This window comes from Vulpes vulpes, chromosome 4 (genome assembly GCF_048418805.1).
Source record: "Vulpes vulpes isolate BD-2025 chromosome 4, VulVul3, whole genome shotgun sequence".
NCBI classification, from domain to species: domain Eukaryota; kingdom Metazoa; phylum Chordata; class Mammalia; order Carnivora; family Canidae; genus Vulpes; species Vulpes vulpes.
Window position 1 is genome coordinate 94,881,335 of NC_132783.1, and position 13,123 is coordinate 94,894,457.

Sequence of the window (13,123 nt, forward strand, 5' to 3'; positions counted from 1 at the left end):
TGTCTCCAAGTCGTAGGTTGGCGCCTGGGGTCAGGGGCCGAGGCTTGGGCGCTGCCTGCCCGAGCGGAGATCCGGGTTTGCCTCCCGCCCCCGCTCAGGACCCTGAGGCGGGTGAGGCAGCCCAGAGAGCATGAGCGGGCAGCGCGTGGACGTCAAGGTGGTGATGCTGGGCAAGGAGTACGTGGGCAAGACAAGCTTGGTGGAACGATACGTGCACGACCGCTTCCTGGTGGGGCCCTATCAGAACGTGAGTGCGCCGCGCGGGGCCCGGCACGAGTGGGAGGGAGCTGGCCCGCACCCGCGGCCCTGATCGCTTGCCACTGATTGCAGACCATCGGGGCCGCCTTCGTGGCCAAGGTGATGTCCGTTGGAGACCGGACGGTGACTTTAGGTATTTGGGTAAGTCCCCTGGGCAAGCAATCCTAAGAAGACCCATTCCTGAGGAGGCTTATTTTCTCCTGCCTGTTACTGGCTGACTAGAGGCCATTTTTCTATTCCAGACCCCAGTTTTAAAAAGGGGTCTGGAGAACGTAGTACTAGTTTGCAGTCTTGGGGAGTAGGTCAGGAACTCAGGCTGAGCCGCCCCTGCCCTTCAGGACACAGCAGGCTCTGAGCGCTACGAGGCCATGAGCCGGATCTACTATCGGGGAGCTAAGGCTGCCATCGTCTGCTATGGTAAGAGAGGTTCTGGCCTGTTCCTCAAACAAGAGGGGGTGGATGTCAGGCTGGTCTTAGAGAACAGCACCTGATTCTTGGTTGTTTTCTGCGTGTCTGTATTAAGACCTGACGGACAGTAGCAGTTTTGAGCGGGCAAAGTTCTGGGTGAAGGAACTGCGCAACCTAGAGGAGGTAAGTGCCAGACCTCACCAGAAAACCTGGGGCTGGGGTCTATGGGAGGGACCCTGACCTTGTCTTTTGCTCTAGGGCTGTCAGATCTACCTGTGTGGCACCAAGAGTGACCTGCTGGAGGAGGACAGGCGGCGTCGACGTGTGGACTTCCACGATGTCCAGGACTATGCAGACAGTAGCTGTTCCTCAGCTCCCCAGGGGTGGGGGAGGGAGGTGGCTGCTTGGGTAGAGCACAGAAAATATGAACTGCCTTAGCTGCCATGGCTAGGCTAGATCCCTTGGGAAGGGCTTCTGGCCTCCCTGAATGTGTGGGGTACATGAATTTCCCTGAACTGCTAGCCTTCCCTCTTGCTTCTGATTCTCAGGTAGGAGGCTTTAGTCACTTCTCTTTACAGATATCAAAGCTCAGCTCTTTGAAACATCCAGCAAGACAGGCCAGAGTGTGGGTGAGTGCTGTCAGGGGGCCTCACAGCAGGAATAGGCAGGGCATCAGAGGAGGCAGAGAAGAGCCTGGAGGGCTGAGTTACTGGGTGATTCCAGGGTCACTGACTTTGAGCTCTCACTGACTTGTCCTTTTTCCTGCCAGACGAGCTCTTCCAGAAAGTGGCAGAGGATTACGTCAGTGTGGCTGCCTTCCAGGTGATGACAGGTGTGTGCTTCCCCAGACTCTGGAGACTTCCTGTAGCCCCACAGCATCTGGCCCCCTTCACGAGTTACCTGATCCCCAAACAGAATGGTGCTGAGCTGCCACCTCTCTTTGACAGAGGACAAGGGCGTGGACCTGGGCCAGAAGGCAAACCCCTACTTCTACAGCTGTTGTCATCACTGAGACACCACCACTCACCTGGTCTAGGGGAATTCAAGGAATTCCCCCAGAAGGGCTAGACCTAGCTCCCATCTGGGCTTGAGTGGTCATACGTCTGAGCTACCCCCGGTCCCCGTGGCAGCAGAGGTGGCACTTGCCTGTGCTGGCCCATGGAATGGAGGCAGCATTGGGCTGACTGATGGGTGTGAGGAGGGTAAAGGCTTACTTGGACCCCAGGCTCTTGCCCTGGAAGCACTTGTGTCTGCAGATTATTTAAGTGGCTTTTTATTTGTAAATAAAATCGATGCACTGTGAATCACACTCAGCCCCTCTCCCTGCTGTGTGGATTAGGTGTCAAGACACCTAGTTCTTTCTGGGGCCACCTGGCTGGCCTGACTTCCTACATTAAGGCTCCTCCCAGTTCTTATCCTTTTGGAAACCAAGTACTTCACTCCAGTGTTGCATCTGAGATAATGTAGAAACAGAAGGGCCTTTTTCTATTCTTTAGGGGGGACAAAGATAGGTGAGAGGCTGGGGTTGGGGCAATGCAAAGCTCACGCAAGACAGGCACTTAAGTGGTGCCCAGAGATCAAAGGATCAAGCACTCCTAACTCAGACTAGCAGGTTCTACCACTACTTCTGTCATGTCTAAGTCCTGGAGTCATGTCTGTAGCTCACTCCTAAGCTTCCCAGGGACATACTACAATGTGATTTAATGAAGAAAAATCGTTACGTTCTGCAACACAGAAAGGTCTTATGGATCCAGATTGGGATCCCAATTCAGCTATTAACAGAAAAGGGACTGTAACTTGGGCTTTAATTTTTCATCTGTAAAATGAGGTGACCACTACCCAGTTCAGGGCAGCAAAGATCCTGAGCAAATAGTAATGCTAGGATTGAATGCTTACCTTCCCACACTACTCCCAGACTCACTCAGAAAATGCTCTGGTTCCGCTTCCTTTTTTAAAACCAATTCCTTAAAATACCCTTCCTTCGTGGGTAATGGAAGTTTCCTATATAGAGGCTGAAACTGACACCAGCCACTCCCAAAAGAAGTGAAAGACATTTTGGTAGCTGGTGGCTGCTGGGAGGAAACCCACACCACTCCTGGAGATGCTTAGAGGAGGGGTTCACCTCCCCATGTCCCCAACCTGGGAACTAATCTCGGGCTGGTTTCTGCTCTTATCCCAAACCCGTCCTCCCTCCTGTTAAGCTACATCTCCCCACGGACAACAAACAAAACACAGGGCAAGGGCCATAAGAGTAAAGTTAAACTTTACTTTACAGTAATTTTTTTTTCTATATACAAAGAATTACAGTACATGTTTATGGGGACTCCTACAGGGCTCCCCTCTTTTTCACTAAGAATTTCACTTACAGCTGACAATCTATGGGGAGGGAGGGGGCAAAAGACCAGTGATGGACCTCAGCTGACAACCCCCCCCCCGCCCCTTTCTAAAAAATATATAGATCTCTATTGTCAGCTTGTTTCTTCGCCAAGACTTAGAAAGCTGCTCTTCCCGTGAGCTCCCGTGTGCTGCACTCACCCATCTTCAATACACTCCTCTACATGCACACACAGCAGCACCCACCTTGGACCTGGAGACCGCCTGTTTTCTGCCCTACCCTGGAAGTCTAAAGCACCACAACCATTCACTTTTGCTCCTACTCCCTGGGCTCATCTCCTGTCCACAAAGCTTTGCTTGACTTCCAGGATATTAGAACTGAAGCCCCTCAATAGCCCGATGTTTTGAAAGTCATGGGAAAGCAGCTCTAGAGAAGGGACCATGTAAGAAAGAGTTTACCATGATTTTGCTTATGCTAGGAGGCAACATTTCTCAGGCTGTGGATTTCTAATTAAAATAAACTCTTTCCACTTCCTTAAGAAATATTACCCTTAATTTTCATAAGCAATAGAGGTGCTCCCATGAGAGTGGAAGAGGTAGAGAGGGGCAGAAGGTAATAGGAGAACCCCACAGCTGGAGCTCTCTACCAACCTGTTCTAGGCAGTGTGGACGGAGGCTACACCAGGTGACAAGGTGACACCAGCCCTGAGAAACTCAATGGCCACCCTCGTCTGGATACAGCATCTCTTCTGCCTAGGATTACACTGAACCACTCCAGGGTCGGGTGCAGGCTTCACTGAGGCTCTGCCTTTTTCTCTAATAGAGCCTCAAAGAAACCATTCTACATAAAATTCTTCCTCCAAAGCAGGAACCTGGGTTTCTCAATTCACCAGTCCCTCTCAACCCTTGGCAGTGCTTATTTATACCAGAAAATTAGCACCATCATTACATTTTTTTGTGTTCAAAGCAATTATCTATTATTTCAATCTGTCCTACAGCAATCTCTGGCCCTGCTGCAATGGCCCTAGGAAGCTCAGCTGAGAGCTAATTGGTCATAACCAATGACAGTCTCGTGCAGCAGCTACCTAGCTCTAAGTGATCTGGAATGTCTAGCACATGAAGCAGCCCAAGCATTATTTAGCAGGAAAAGGGACTTGTGGAAGCTCCTTTCCTGCAATGACCTCAGGTGAGGACACTGGGCCACTCCGACCTCCTGATTGACAAACCCCAAAAGGATGACAATATCCTCCGAAAAAGCCTTAGGAGAAAACCCACTTTATAGGAGCTGAGGGCAAAATCCAACCACGTTTAGTGCTTTCCTGATTCCTTTCCACAGGGGAAGCTGCCAGGACCATACTTCCTTCCTGCCATTCTGTTCTCATGATGTGACCTGGGAGTCCAGTTCCAGTAAGGAGATGCTGCTGAACCTGGGAAAGGATCACTGATGCGCTTTGTGCCCTGACTGTAGTGTGGGGTAGAGAATGTGATAAAACAATTATTTCCATCGATGCTAAAGATGCAGATTTGGTAGTTATTCATTAGAGGATCAACACAGTGACTTAAATCACCTCAAACTCAGTAACTTATGGGGGAAGCAGACATTTAAAAACCTGGGATACTTCTGTAGCTTTGACAGCTATTTTGCTATTAGAATGGGTTTCTCCAAAGGAGAAGCAAACGAGGCTTTGAATTCAAATTTCCATAAAGTTCTTTTGACTTAACAGGGCTAGGAGACATATTGGTTCTTTAGCAACCTATGGAAGCCATGGCTTCCCCCTTGGAAACATTTCCTGGGGACTGGCTCAGAGGCATTCTCTTGAGATCCTGATTTCCAGGCACTTGGCCAAATACCAAAATACCACCCTACACAAAGATCAGGATTCTAAGAGAAAAGCTTTCCTTTTAACTGCCAATTCACACCCTCTGGAGAAAAGGTCTCAGTACAGGGCTCCAGGAGAGTCCCCAAGGGCTGGCAAGGTTACTCCCTCCCCACTGTCCCTCATGCAAGAGTCTCAATTTCCCAACAGTCCTTCTGGCTCTGCTTCTAATTGTATGGTGACTGCTTTCTTGATGTTGACAATCTGGTATCAGATGCTGCTATCAGTGGGCCTGATAGCTGAATTTCTAGTTTCCATTCTACCTGAGAGCCTTTCAGTAACCCTCACAAAAGCCTGGTTGTCTATCCATTTAGATAAAGAACTGCCACCCCCCCACCCTCACCCCCAAACCAAGCACACCTCAAAAGTTGTTTTCCCAGGCAGTTCTGGAAGGAAGTTTCCAGCAAATGGTGGAGAATGGAAAGAACCAAAACAAAATCACAGTGGCCAATTATGGCCCACCTTTCCCTCACTCCTTGTCCTGTGAGACATATCTAGAGAGCGGATGTCAAGTCAATTACCTACCAAAGCCTATTTCAGGATCAAACTTCTCCACTTAATTTTTTTTACATAGCCTGCACACACCCCACCCACCCCCAAATTCACAGTTTATTTCATGAAACAAAGAGCTACGGTAATTTAACACACAACATAGTGAAAGGAGATTCTGACAGTGCAGTGCGAATATCTTTTTCTGATCACAACTACAGATGACAGGAGAGAAAAGGGCACAGGACTGGCACCAAGCAAACCCTACTCATACAGCCTAAGAGATTAGGGAAAGGGACCTACTAGCTGCAGTTATATACTTATTATTCTCACACATGATAAATACTTAATATAATGAACTTTAATGTTCTGGGTGGATTTCTTTAAAAATATCTTTTCCATGGTTTAAAATTTTTAAAAGAAAATAAGATGCTTTGTTTTCTCTTCCTTTTGAACAAAGAAGTTTTCTTCTCTCATGATGTGGGAAGAGAGGATGAAAAGGGGAGAACTAGGCAGGTGGAATTTACAGAGGAGATTCCGAGGTCTAAGTGGGATGCAGATAGGCCCCTAGACTCGGGACAGCCCTGCCCAGCCTCGCACCTCTGCCTGAGTTCAGGTGTCTCAACCCGAGACAGACTTTGGGAAATAAAAGCAAATTCTTCTTTTAATCTTTATATAAAGCGCAAATGCTTCTATAACTATTGTTCCCTCCTTAGAAGTGATGTGGGTAACCTCAATGAGAACTTAGGAGGAGGAAATTGGGACAAAATACAGAATCCTGTTGAGGGTGTAAAAGCCATAACTGAAACAGAATGGCCAGGAGACATCTGGGCCAGGAGATGGTCTGTTGGCTAAAGCTGCTGGCTAAGTTGGCAAAGCAGAGAGGTAAACATGTTCGGTCTAGGGACAAAAGGAGGGGTGAGTGAATGGGAAGGAACTGGCCAAACAGCACTTCCTGTTGGCAGTTGGTGAGCTGGGTGAATGGTAGGGCAGGGTAGCACCAACAGATTTCCCAGCCCTTGGGCCCCAGCTCAGGGCAGCAGTAACAGATAATCAGCAGTTATGAGGAATCATCTCTCAGACTGGACATTGCTCTGAACACCCCATCTTGCCAGTCATAGGGGAAGGGTTCTGGCTTGCCTTTGAACAAGGTCAGTAGGCAGGTGCTCTCAATATAGAACACAGCGATTCTCAGGGATAGGGTGGTAGACTCCACCAGTGAAGGAGAGGACTCCCTCCATTCAGGTAAGAGAGCGAAGGATCAGAAGAGAGGGAATCTTCCATCAGGATCTGGCACTCTCCCTGAGCTGGTGGTAGATATAGCCCAGAGCTTGCCAGAGGTTCCCTATGTCCACTGCCCAACTCTGAAATCTGAAAGCACCTGAGTATTTAGGGGGCGGGCATGGGGGTGGGCTGATGTAAAAGGAGGAAAACAGGTAGAAAAGAAAGGTAAGCTTGCCAATTGCCTTCTTATACTTGAGGAAAGCCATGTCCTTGTAGAGCCCAGCCCCCCACAACCAGCTGCTCTGTCAAGGACAGAGTTTCAGACTGCACAACCCAGACAGCAGTAGTAGTGGCTGCCCAGCCAATGGCTCCATGTGGCCTCAATCCAACCCCCTCCTACCTATAGTGACCTCCACATGAGCGTGCATGCATGCACACGCACACAAGCACACCCAACCAGGGGACACTTACTCAACACAACTACTTCTGGGGCCATAAAGGACATTACAAAATGAGTCTGGAGCCCCAGGGCCCCTCAGAACTTCCTGTTATTTCCTGGTCAAAGGTTCGTGAAAACAACCTGGGAACCCAGGCAGGCATGTTAGACTCACAGGGATCAGGTCTTCTTTATCTCTGTATCTCCTGTCAGTGACTAGCACCTGGTCTAGCACATGTGAGTGCTCAAGAAATCACCACTGATATGAACAGATATCAGTTCCTCCCAAGTGTTCATCAGGTGCCCTCAGAGAGGTTCAGTAGGGCTAGAGAAATAGCTTTGAGAGCCCCTCTACCTTCCAACCTGACCAGTGGAATTGAATCCCATGCTTGACTCCAGAGTGGACTTTTTATTTCAAGTTACCATGTGTAAAGATTGGAGGAAAAAGACCGAAGTCTGTCTGTCTCCTTGGCTAGGGCCCACTTGGATTTCCATACATGGTTTACACAACCACATGCCCCCACTGGCTAATGTCACAAGAATTTTGAGTGTTGGGATATAAGGAAAGAATAACAGTGGAAAAGTGTTGAGGGTCTGTTTTTTAAGAGGGGAAAAGAGAGATGATTTCCCTTTCCCAAGAACCCTGGGGGCAGCTGGTCTGGTCATGTGACATTTACTCATATTACTTCTGTTCTGACTCTGCACACTTGTGACTGGAAGGAGCCTGGTTAAGAGCTGGAAGTGTATTTTGCTCTGGTTTAGGGTCTTGCCCTCTTCCAAGAGACCAGCAAGTCTGTGCCAATGTCTGTGTGTTCCCAGAGGACCAGCAAGACGGCGATATTGTTTGTCCAGCCACCATGGGCCAGAGCCCTGGCCCTGGTGAGGACTTTCCCAGGGCCCAGGGACTCTGCTCTGCAGTTGTCAACTTCTTTTCTTCAGTACAGAGGGTGGATGGGGCCTTCCCAAGAGGCCTGAAGGACTGCCCACTCTTGGCAGCAAGTCCAGGTAGTTGCTGGCCTCCGGTCATCTGCTTCACCTGCTTCACCAGGCCTGGTGCTTGGCTGGGAGACCCTGGTATCTGCTCCACCCCTGCAGGTGCTCTTCCTGAGGCCTGAGTTGTTGGCTCATATAAAAAAGCCTTGGCAGAAGGCTGAGAGAGAAGTCTGGCCTGGGTGAGTGATTTAACCGCTTGCCAGGGGTGCTCCGAAGGGACGGCTGTTTTCCCTGGTGGCTGAAGGACAGGATCTGACATACTGCCTCTCTCTACAGCTCGTGGCATCTGCCCCAGACCTTTACTGGCAGTCCATGAGCTTGACTCCAACACTGGCATCTTCTCATCAACCTGTGGTGTGACCTCATGAGGTGAAGCAGCCCGCTCTTTCTGGTGAGGAGTTAGGTCTATGAGATCCATCACCAAAGCAGCTCTATTTTTTGACTGAGTATTCTGGTCCACGGGCCTCAGTGCTTTTTCTTTAGCTACCAGGGTCTGGACCACAGCTGAAAGTACTTTGTCAGGAGGTGGGAGTCTCTGGGACAAAGAAGCATGGGATTTGTCTGGGGGCCTGTCTGAAGTCTGGGGTTTGGGACTGCTGGTGACAAGCAGTCTGTCTGGCGGTGGAAGTCTCAGGCCAGGAGGGCCTGGGGTTTTCTCCAGTGACTGGGGCCTTGGGCTGGCAGCACCTATGGATTTATCCAGCCTTGGGTCAGCTGTCCCCAGAGGTCTTTCCAGTGATTGAGACCTGACTGAGGGTGAGGAGCTTATACCGGTCACTGGAGAGGGTTTGTCAGATAGTTGGGGTCTTGGTCCTGCCACTGCAGGTGGCCTGTCCAATGGCTTCTGGCTGGATACCAAGGATTGGGGTTTGGTCCCCGACCCAGCAAGGTCCCTGACCCTATCTACAGGCTGGGGCCTGGAGTCAGTTCTATCAGGAGGTCTTTCAGGCAGCAGTGGCCTCTGACAAGTTCCTGCCAGAGCTTTTTTGGACAGTGACAGTGTCTGGTTGGTGTCAGCAGGCAACTTATCCAACATCTTGGGCCCCTGAGCAGCCACTCCTGATGAATGCTCTGCCAGGTGAGTGCCTGGGCCTGGAGGCAGCGGTACTGGGGGAGGCACATACTCACGGATCTCCCCAGGTTCCAAAGGGTTGGGCCCACAGGGGTCATGCTCAGTACAAGACAAACGCCCATCCAGTTTGGAGATGAAGAGCATCCCTTCCCGATGCTGTTTACAAAAGGAGCTGGGACACATCTCACAGAAGGAAGCTGCTTCCTTCCCACAGATGTCACACTGATGCCAAGGACACTCCCATTTCCCTAAAAACAAAGATGTGAAACAAACACTTAGGAAAACAAGCAAGGTGCACGAAATGGACCATGGCTCTGAGCGTGCGTCAAAGGAGTGATTTCAAATTGCCACCTTCTGTAGAAAGCTCATGCCACTCACTTAACAACTCCCCTGCCCCAGAATCTGATTCTCCTGTATAACACATAAAAGCCAAGTACCAAGTACCAACTGATTATCAACTAAACATATAGGCAGTGGTAATTTCTTATTTCTATGACTATTTCTAGGGGGGTAAAAACCCAAAGCTCCTCTTAGATAGGATGTGAAGACATTACTTCCACAGTTTTGCAAACTCCATTTGTCTTTATATAGCCTTTAAATATTCATCTCTAAAGGGATAATCTCAGCTATTAAAACTTCTACTTATTTGGTTATATTTAGGAACAGGGAGGAGATATACAAATATGAAAAGCTGAGCAGATTTTCTTTTGCTCGGTTTCAAGTCTTGAAACTAGCACAAATTTTACCTATATTGTCCACACAGAACCAGTGGAAAAGATCCTGACCTACCATCTGTTTGCCCTATTTCATGATACCTGAGAGTCTCTGACATCCATGGTGTTTTAGTCCAAGTTCAGTTTCCAAATAAACTATGCTAGCCCTGACTCCTGGCTTCTAGGCAAGACAAGTTCTATTGCAGCCTGTACCAGCTACAATCCTGAACTATTGATCCTGAAACAATTCTCCATCTCCACTTCCTGACATGACTTGTCAAGTGGCCTTGCCCTCACACTACCTCTGTTTCTATTATTGCATTACCCTGGCAACTATACATCAAAGGAAAGCTAGTTCAGGGACAAACTCCTCTCACTCCCACCCCAAAGTTCTCTCTGCAATCCCTGGGAGCAGGCCACTTGTGATGTATAATCTCCTCAGATGGAGTGGCCCCCTATTGCTTTCTTGCTTGTGTCAATAAAAACAGACCACATATCCAACTTCCTTAAAATCCTTCTAACTCCAACCCACCACTCAAAAGCTAGTGGCTATGCCAGCCACAAATTCCTTAACACCTTCTATCTGCCTAAGCAGCTTTCTCATATATCCACTGATGGAGCTGCCTCTCTGTCAGAAGGGAGTGGGTGAAGGGGGCTAAAAGGATGTCTAGTCCACACTTCACTGACTGAATTAACCCCAAACTCCATGCTACATCAACCTCTCTTTCTTTTGAAAGGAAACAGATTTAGTGGCCTTGAAGTCAGAAAACCTGGCTTTCAACTCAACTCCTAAATCTACATGCTCTATTGTGACAAGTCATCTCACCAAACTGGACTCTGTTTCCTCATCTGCATCATGGGAAGGTGAAAAGGTCTCATCTTTATGGGTTGCTGGGAGGATAAAATAACATAACATAAATATAAATAAACTGCTTGACATATAATAAGTTTGTGTTCCCTTCTCTAAACCTAGGATTCCAAGCCTTTATTTCCAGAATGAGAATATGAACCATACCTCCTTCAATGCTATACATGGGAAGACCATGGGGCTCTGACAATTCTGGCAGAGAACAAGCAGCACGCTAAATGGATTTTGGCACCAACCTGCTGGTCGCTTGGTTAGATTTAGACAGTCAGCGTGGTAAACTTTTGGGCAGCCTGGCTTCTTACAGGAGACGAGCTGGCCAGCATCCCCACAGCTGAAACACTCATCCTCTCTCTCCTTTGTGATTTCACCCTGGGTCCTGCGCTTCCCCTGTTGCTTCTTCTTGAATTTCTTTGACTTTTCTTCTGTGGCAATCGGCTGATTCTAGAGGTCAGATATTGAGCAGTCAGCATTCTGTCGATACATGAGTTGTGTGATCTTGACCAGGTTAACTATCCTCTATGAGCCTCATCTCTCCTCTGGGAAGAGACAGTCCTCACAGACTGTTCTAAAGATAAGAAAAAATGCAGGAAAGGCACCTGGCACATCATAGGTACCCAATAAATTAATTCTAACTTTTCTATCAACTACTCTTACCACCTGAATGAAACAGAAATGAACTTCTTTTTGTTAACATATAAGGCTAGTGTTAAACGTTCCCCTTTCATTAAGTTTTATGTTTGTCTATGTGTGTCATATCTGTGTATACACACACATTTCTTTATTCAACAAACCTTCACTGAGCACTTATTAAGAGTCAAATGTTAGTAAGGCACAGAAAACTCATGGTCGTTGCCCACAATAAGCTATGTGCCCTTCATCTATATCAAATTAGGTTCATATCCACTACTCCCCAAGACAGATCCTGGTGTAGCCAGCAGGTCTCCTCTGTGTTCCCTGAAGCCCACACTTGGTTACCAAATCCCGTGGGTTTCATCACATTATTTATCTTGGACTGGAAACATCCACAATCAATCTGATTTATTACTATCCTACAGTGATCTCCCATTTCTAAACTTCTGCCCTTAAATTTCTCTGCTTCATGTGTGAAATGTTACATAGATGTTAAGGATGCAGAAAGACATTCCTAGTGACTGTAATACCATTAACCTTTGTTAAACTCAGTTATTATTTTGATTTATAGAGAAAAAATAAACTGGACGCTTTAAGGACCAAGACCATTTAACCGACTAAAGAAAAAAAACTCCATAAAATATAAACATAACTTTCCTTATTTGATAAAAGAATAATTGGTGGGTGTTTATCATCATGTGTTTTTGCTCAAAATGATTGCTCCCCCTTTAGTTATTGGTTTCTAGGCTAATTTGCATTTTTCAGTTGTTAATGTTGACTTCCATAATTAAAAGAGCATAATGGGAAATATTGAATTGGAGTCACTGTGTAGCCTACTTTTCATGAAAATTAAACTTCAATTTTCAGTGTTCTGTAAGTTAATTGAAAAATAAGGATGTATGTTCATCTAGTACAGTCCAACCAGTGTATTCAAAAATTGAACAGTCACTAAAGATAATGGTCAAAAAGACCATGTGACAGCAAGGAAAAAAATTATAATATTTAAGAAATGCAGGATATAGAATTATAAGTATTTCTTTACAGAATTGTAAGCCAGCTAAAATGCACATAAAAACCCAGGGAGTAAGACACAACAATGGTTATCCTTTGTTAAGATGGTAAGATTAAGGGTCCTATGTTTATCCACAGTGTTATACTACATTTAGAATCTTAAATTCAATATTGGATTCTTTGAGAGCTTAGAAAAGAGAAACAGATGGGACATAAGATACCAAGAATCTAAGTAGCTTATTAGGAAATGTGAGTATGATCAGCTGAGACCAATAAAGACATGGGAAGTAATCTACTTTATGGATTCCTATTTTACAGCTTTTGTAGCTAGAAAGGTGTTACCAGTTAGAAGTCAGACTGCTCAAAAATACCCAAAGATCAGCTTCTGAATAACCAAACTGATCATCAACATGCTTAGTTAAGTGCCAGTTGTCCTACTGACAACTATCCAATGTCATTATTCCAAAAAGACATCTTAGAGTCAGCTGTTCCACTGGTTAGGGTGGGAGGACTACACCATTATTCGCAATGGAAACGTTTGGAAGGTACCTTTGGCCTTACACCCAAAAAGCCACTGCAGTTTGGGGCTCCACATTTGCAAACAGTCTTTCCATTCCCAAGACATTCTAGGTTGTAGTTGAAGGTAAGTTCAGTGCCTGCATAAAAGACCATGAAAATATTACTATCTATGGCTTTAATTACATTATTTCTGTATTAATCACAAAGGATATGGACTTGCAGAACAGATTTTTCAGAGGATAGAAAGGGATTTATTAACTCTAATCCAACTATATTAATGAAATATTAATA

The 13,123-nt window shown here is 46.7% G+C and overlaps 2 protein-coding genes and 1 long non-coding RNA gene across 20 annotated transcripts in view; 2 read left to right on the top strand and 1 right to left on the bottom strand.

The window, feature by feature from the left end:
- The first annotated feature begins 105 nt into the window (after positions 1-105).
- Positions 106-4,515, top strand: RAB24 (RAB24, member RAS oncogene family). Of its 4 annotated transcripts, XR_003236171.2 has the most exons (9): positions 106-247; positions 331-399; positions 597-675; positions 782-849; positions 925-1,024; positions 1,245-1,295; positions 1,436-1,498; positions 3,999-4,186; positions 4,337-4,515. XR_003236171.2 is itself a non-coding variant. In XM_026006462.2 (8 exons), the coding sequence occupies exons 1-8, from the start codon at positions 131-133 to the stop codon at positions 4,046-4,048; spliced, it is 597 nt and encodes a 198-aa protein (XP_025862247.1). In that variant the 5' UTR covers positions 106-130; the 3' UTR covers positions 4,049-4,515. The 4 variants fall into 4 exon arrangements, 3 of the variants coding, with proteins under 3 accessions (XP_025862247.1, XP_025862245.1, XP_025862236.1); XM_026006462.2 differs by having other exon boundaries at positions 3,999-4,515; XM_026006460.2 differs by lacking the exon at positions 3,999-4,186.
- NSD1 (nuclear receptor binding SET domain protein 1) overlaps positions 2,913-13,123 on the bottom strand; it is a 153,559-nt gene continuing 143,348 nt past the window's right edge. For all 15 annotated transcript variants that reach the window (XM_072756524.1, XM_072756519.1, XM_072756517.1 and 12 more), the window contains 3 exons: positions 12,863-12,969; positions 10,909-11,113; positions 2,913-9,339 (listed from right to left, as the gene is read on the bottom strand). In XM_072756524.1, coding sequence (XP_072612625.1) covers positions 7,709-9,339; positions 10,909-11,113; positions 12,863-12,969 — 1,943 coding nt within the window. In that variant the 3' untranslated portion in view covers positions 2,913-7,708. The remainder of the gene's footprint in view (positions 9,340-10,908; positions 11,114-12,862; positions 12,970-13,123) is intronic.
- On the top strand, positions 8,080-12,117 carry LOC112925651 (uncharacterized). The gene is made up of 5 exons (XR_003236179.2): positions 8,080-8,198; positions 8,296-8,410; positions 9,040-9,097; positions 10,542-10,668; positions 10,778-12,117. It is a non-coding gene; the product is annotated as an uncharacterized lncRNA (long non-coding RNA).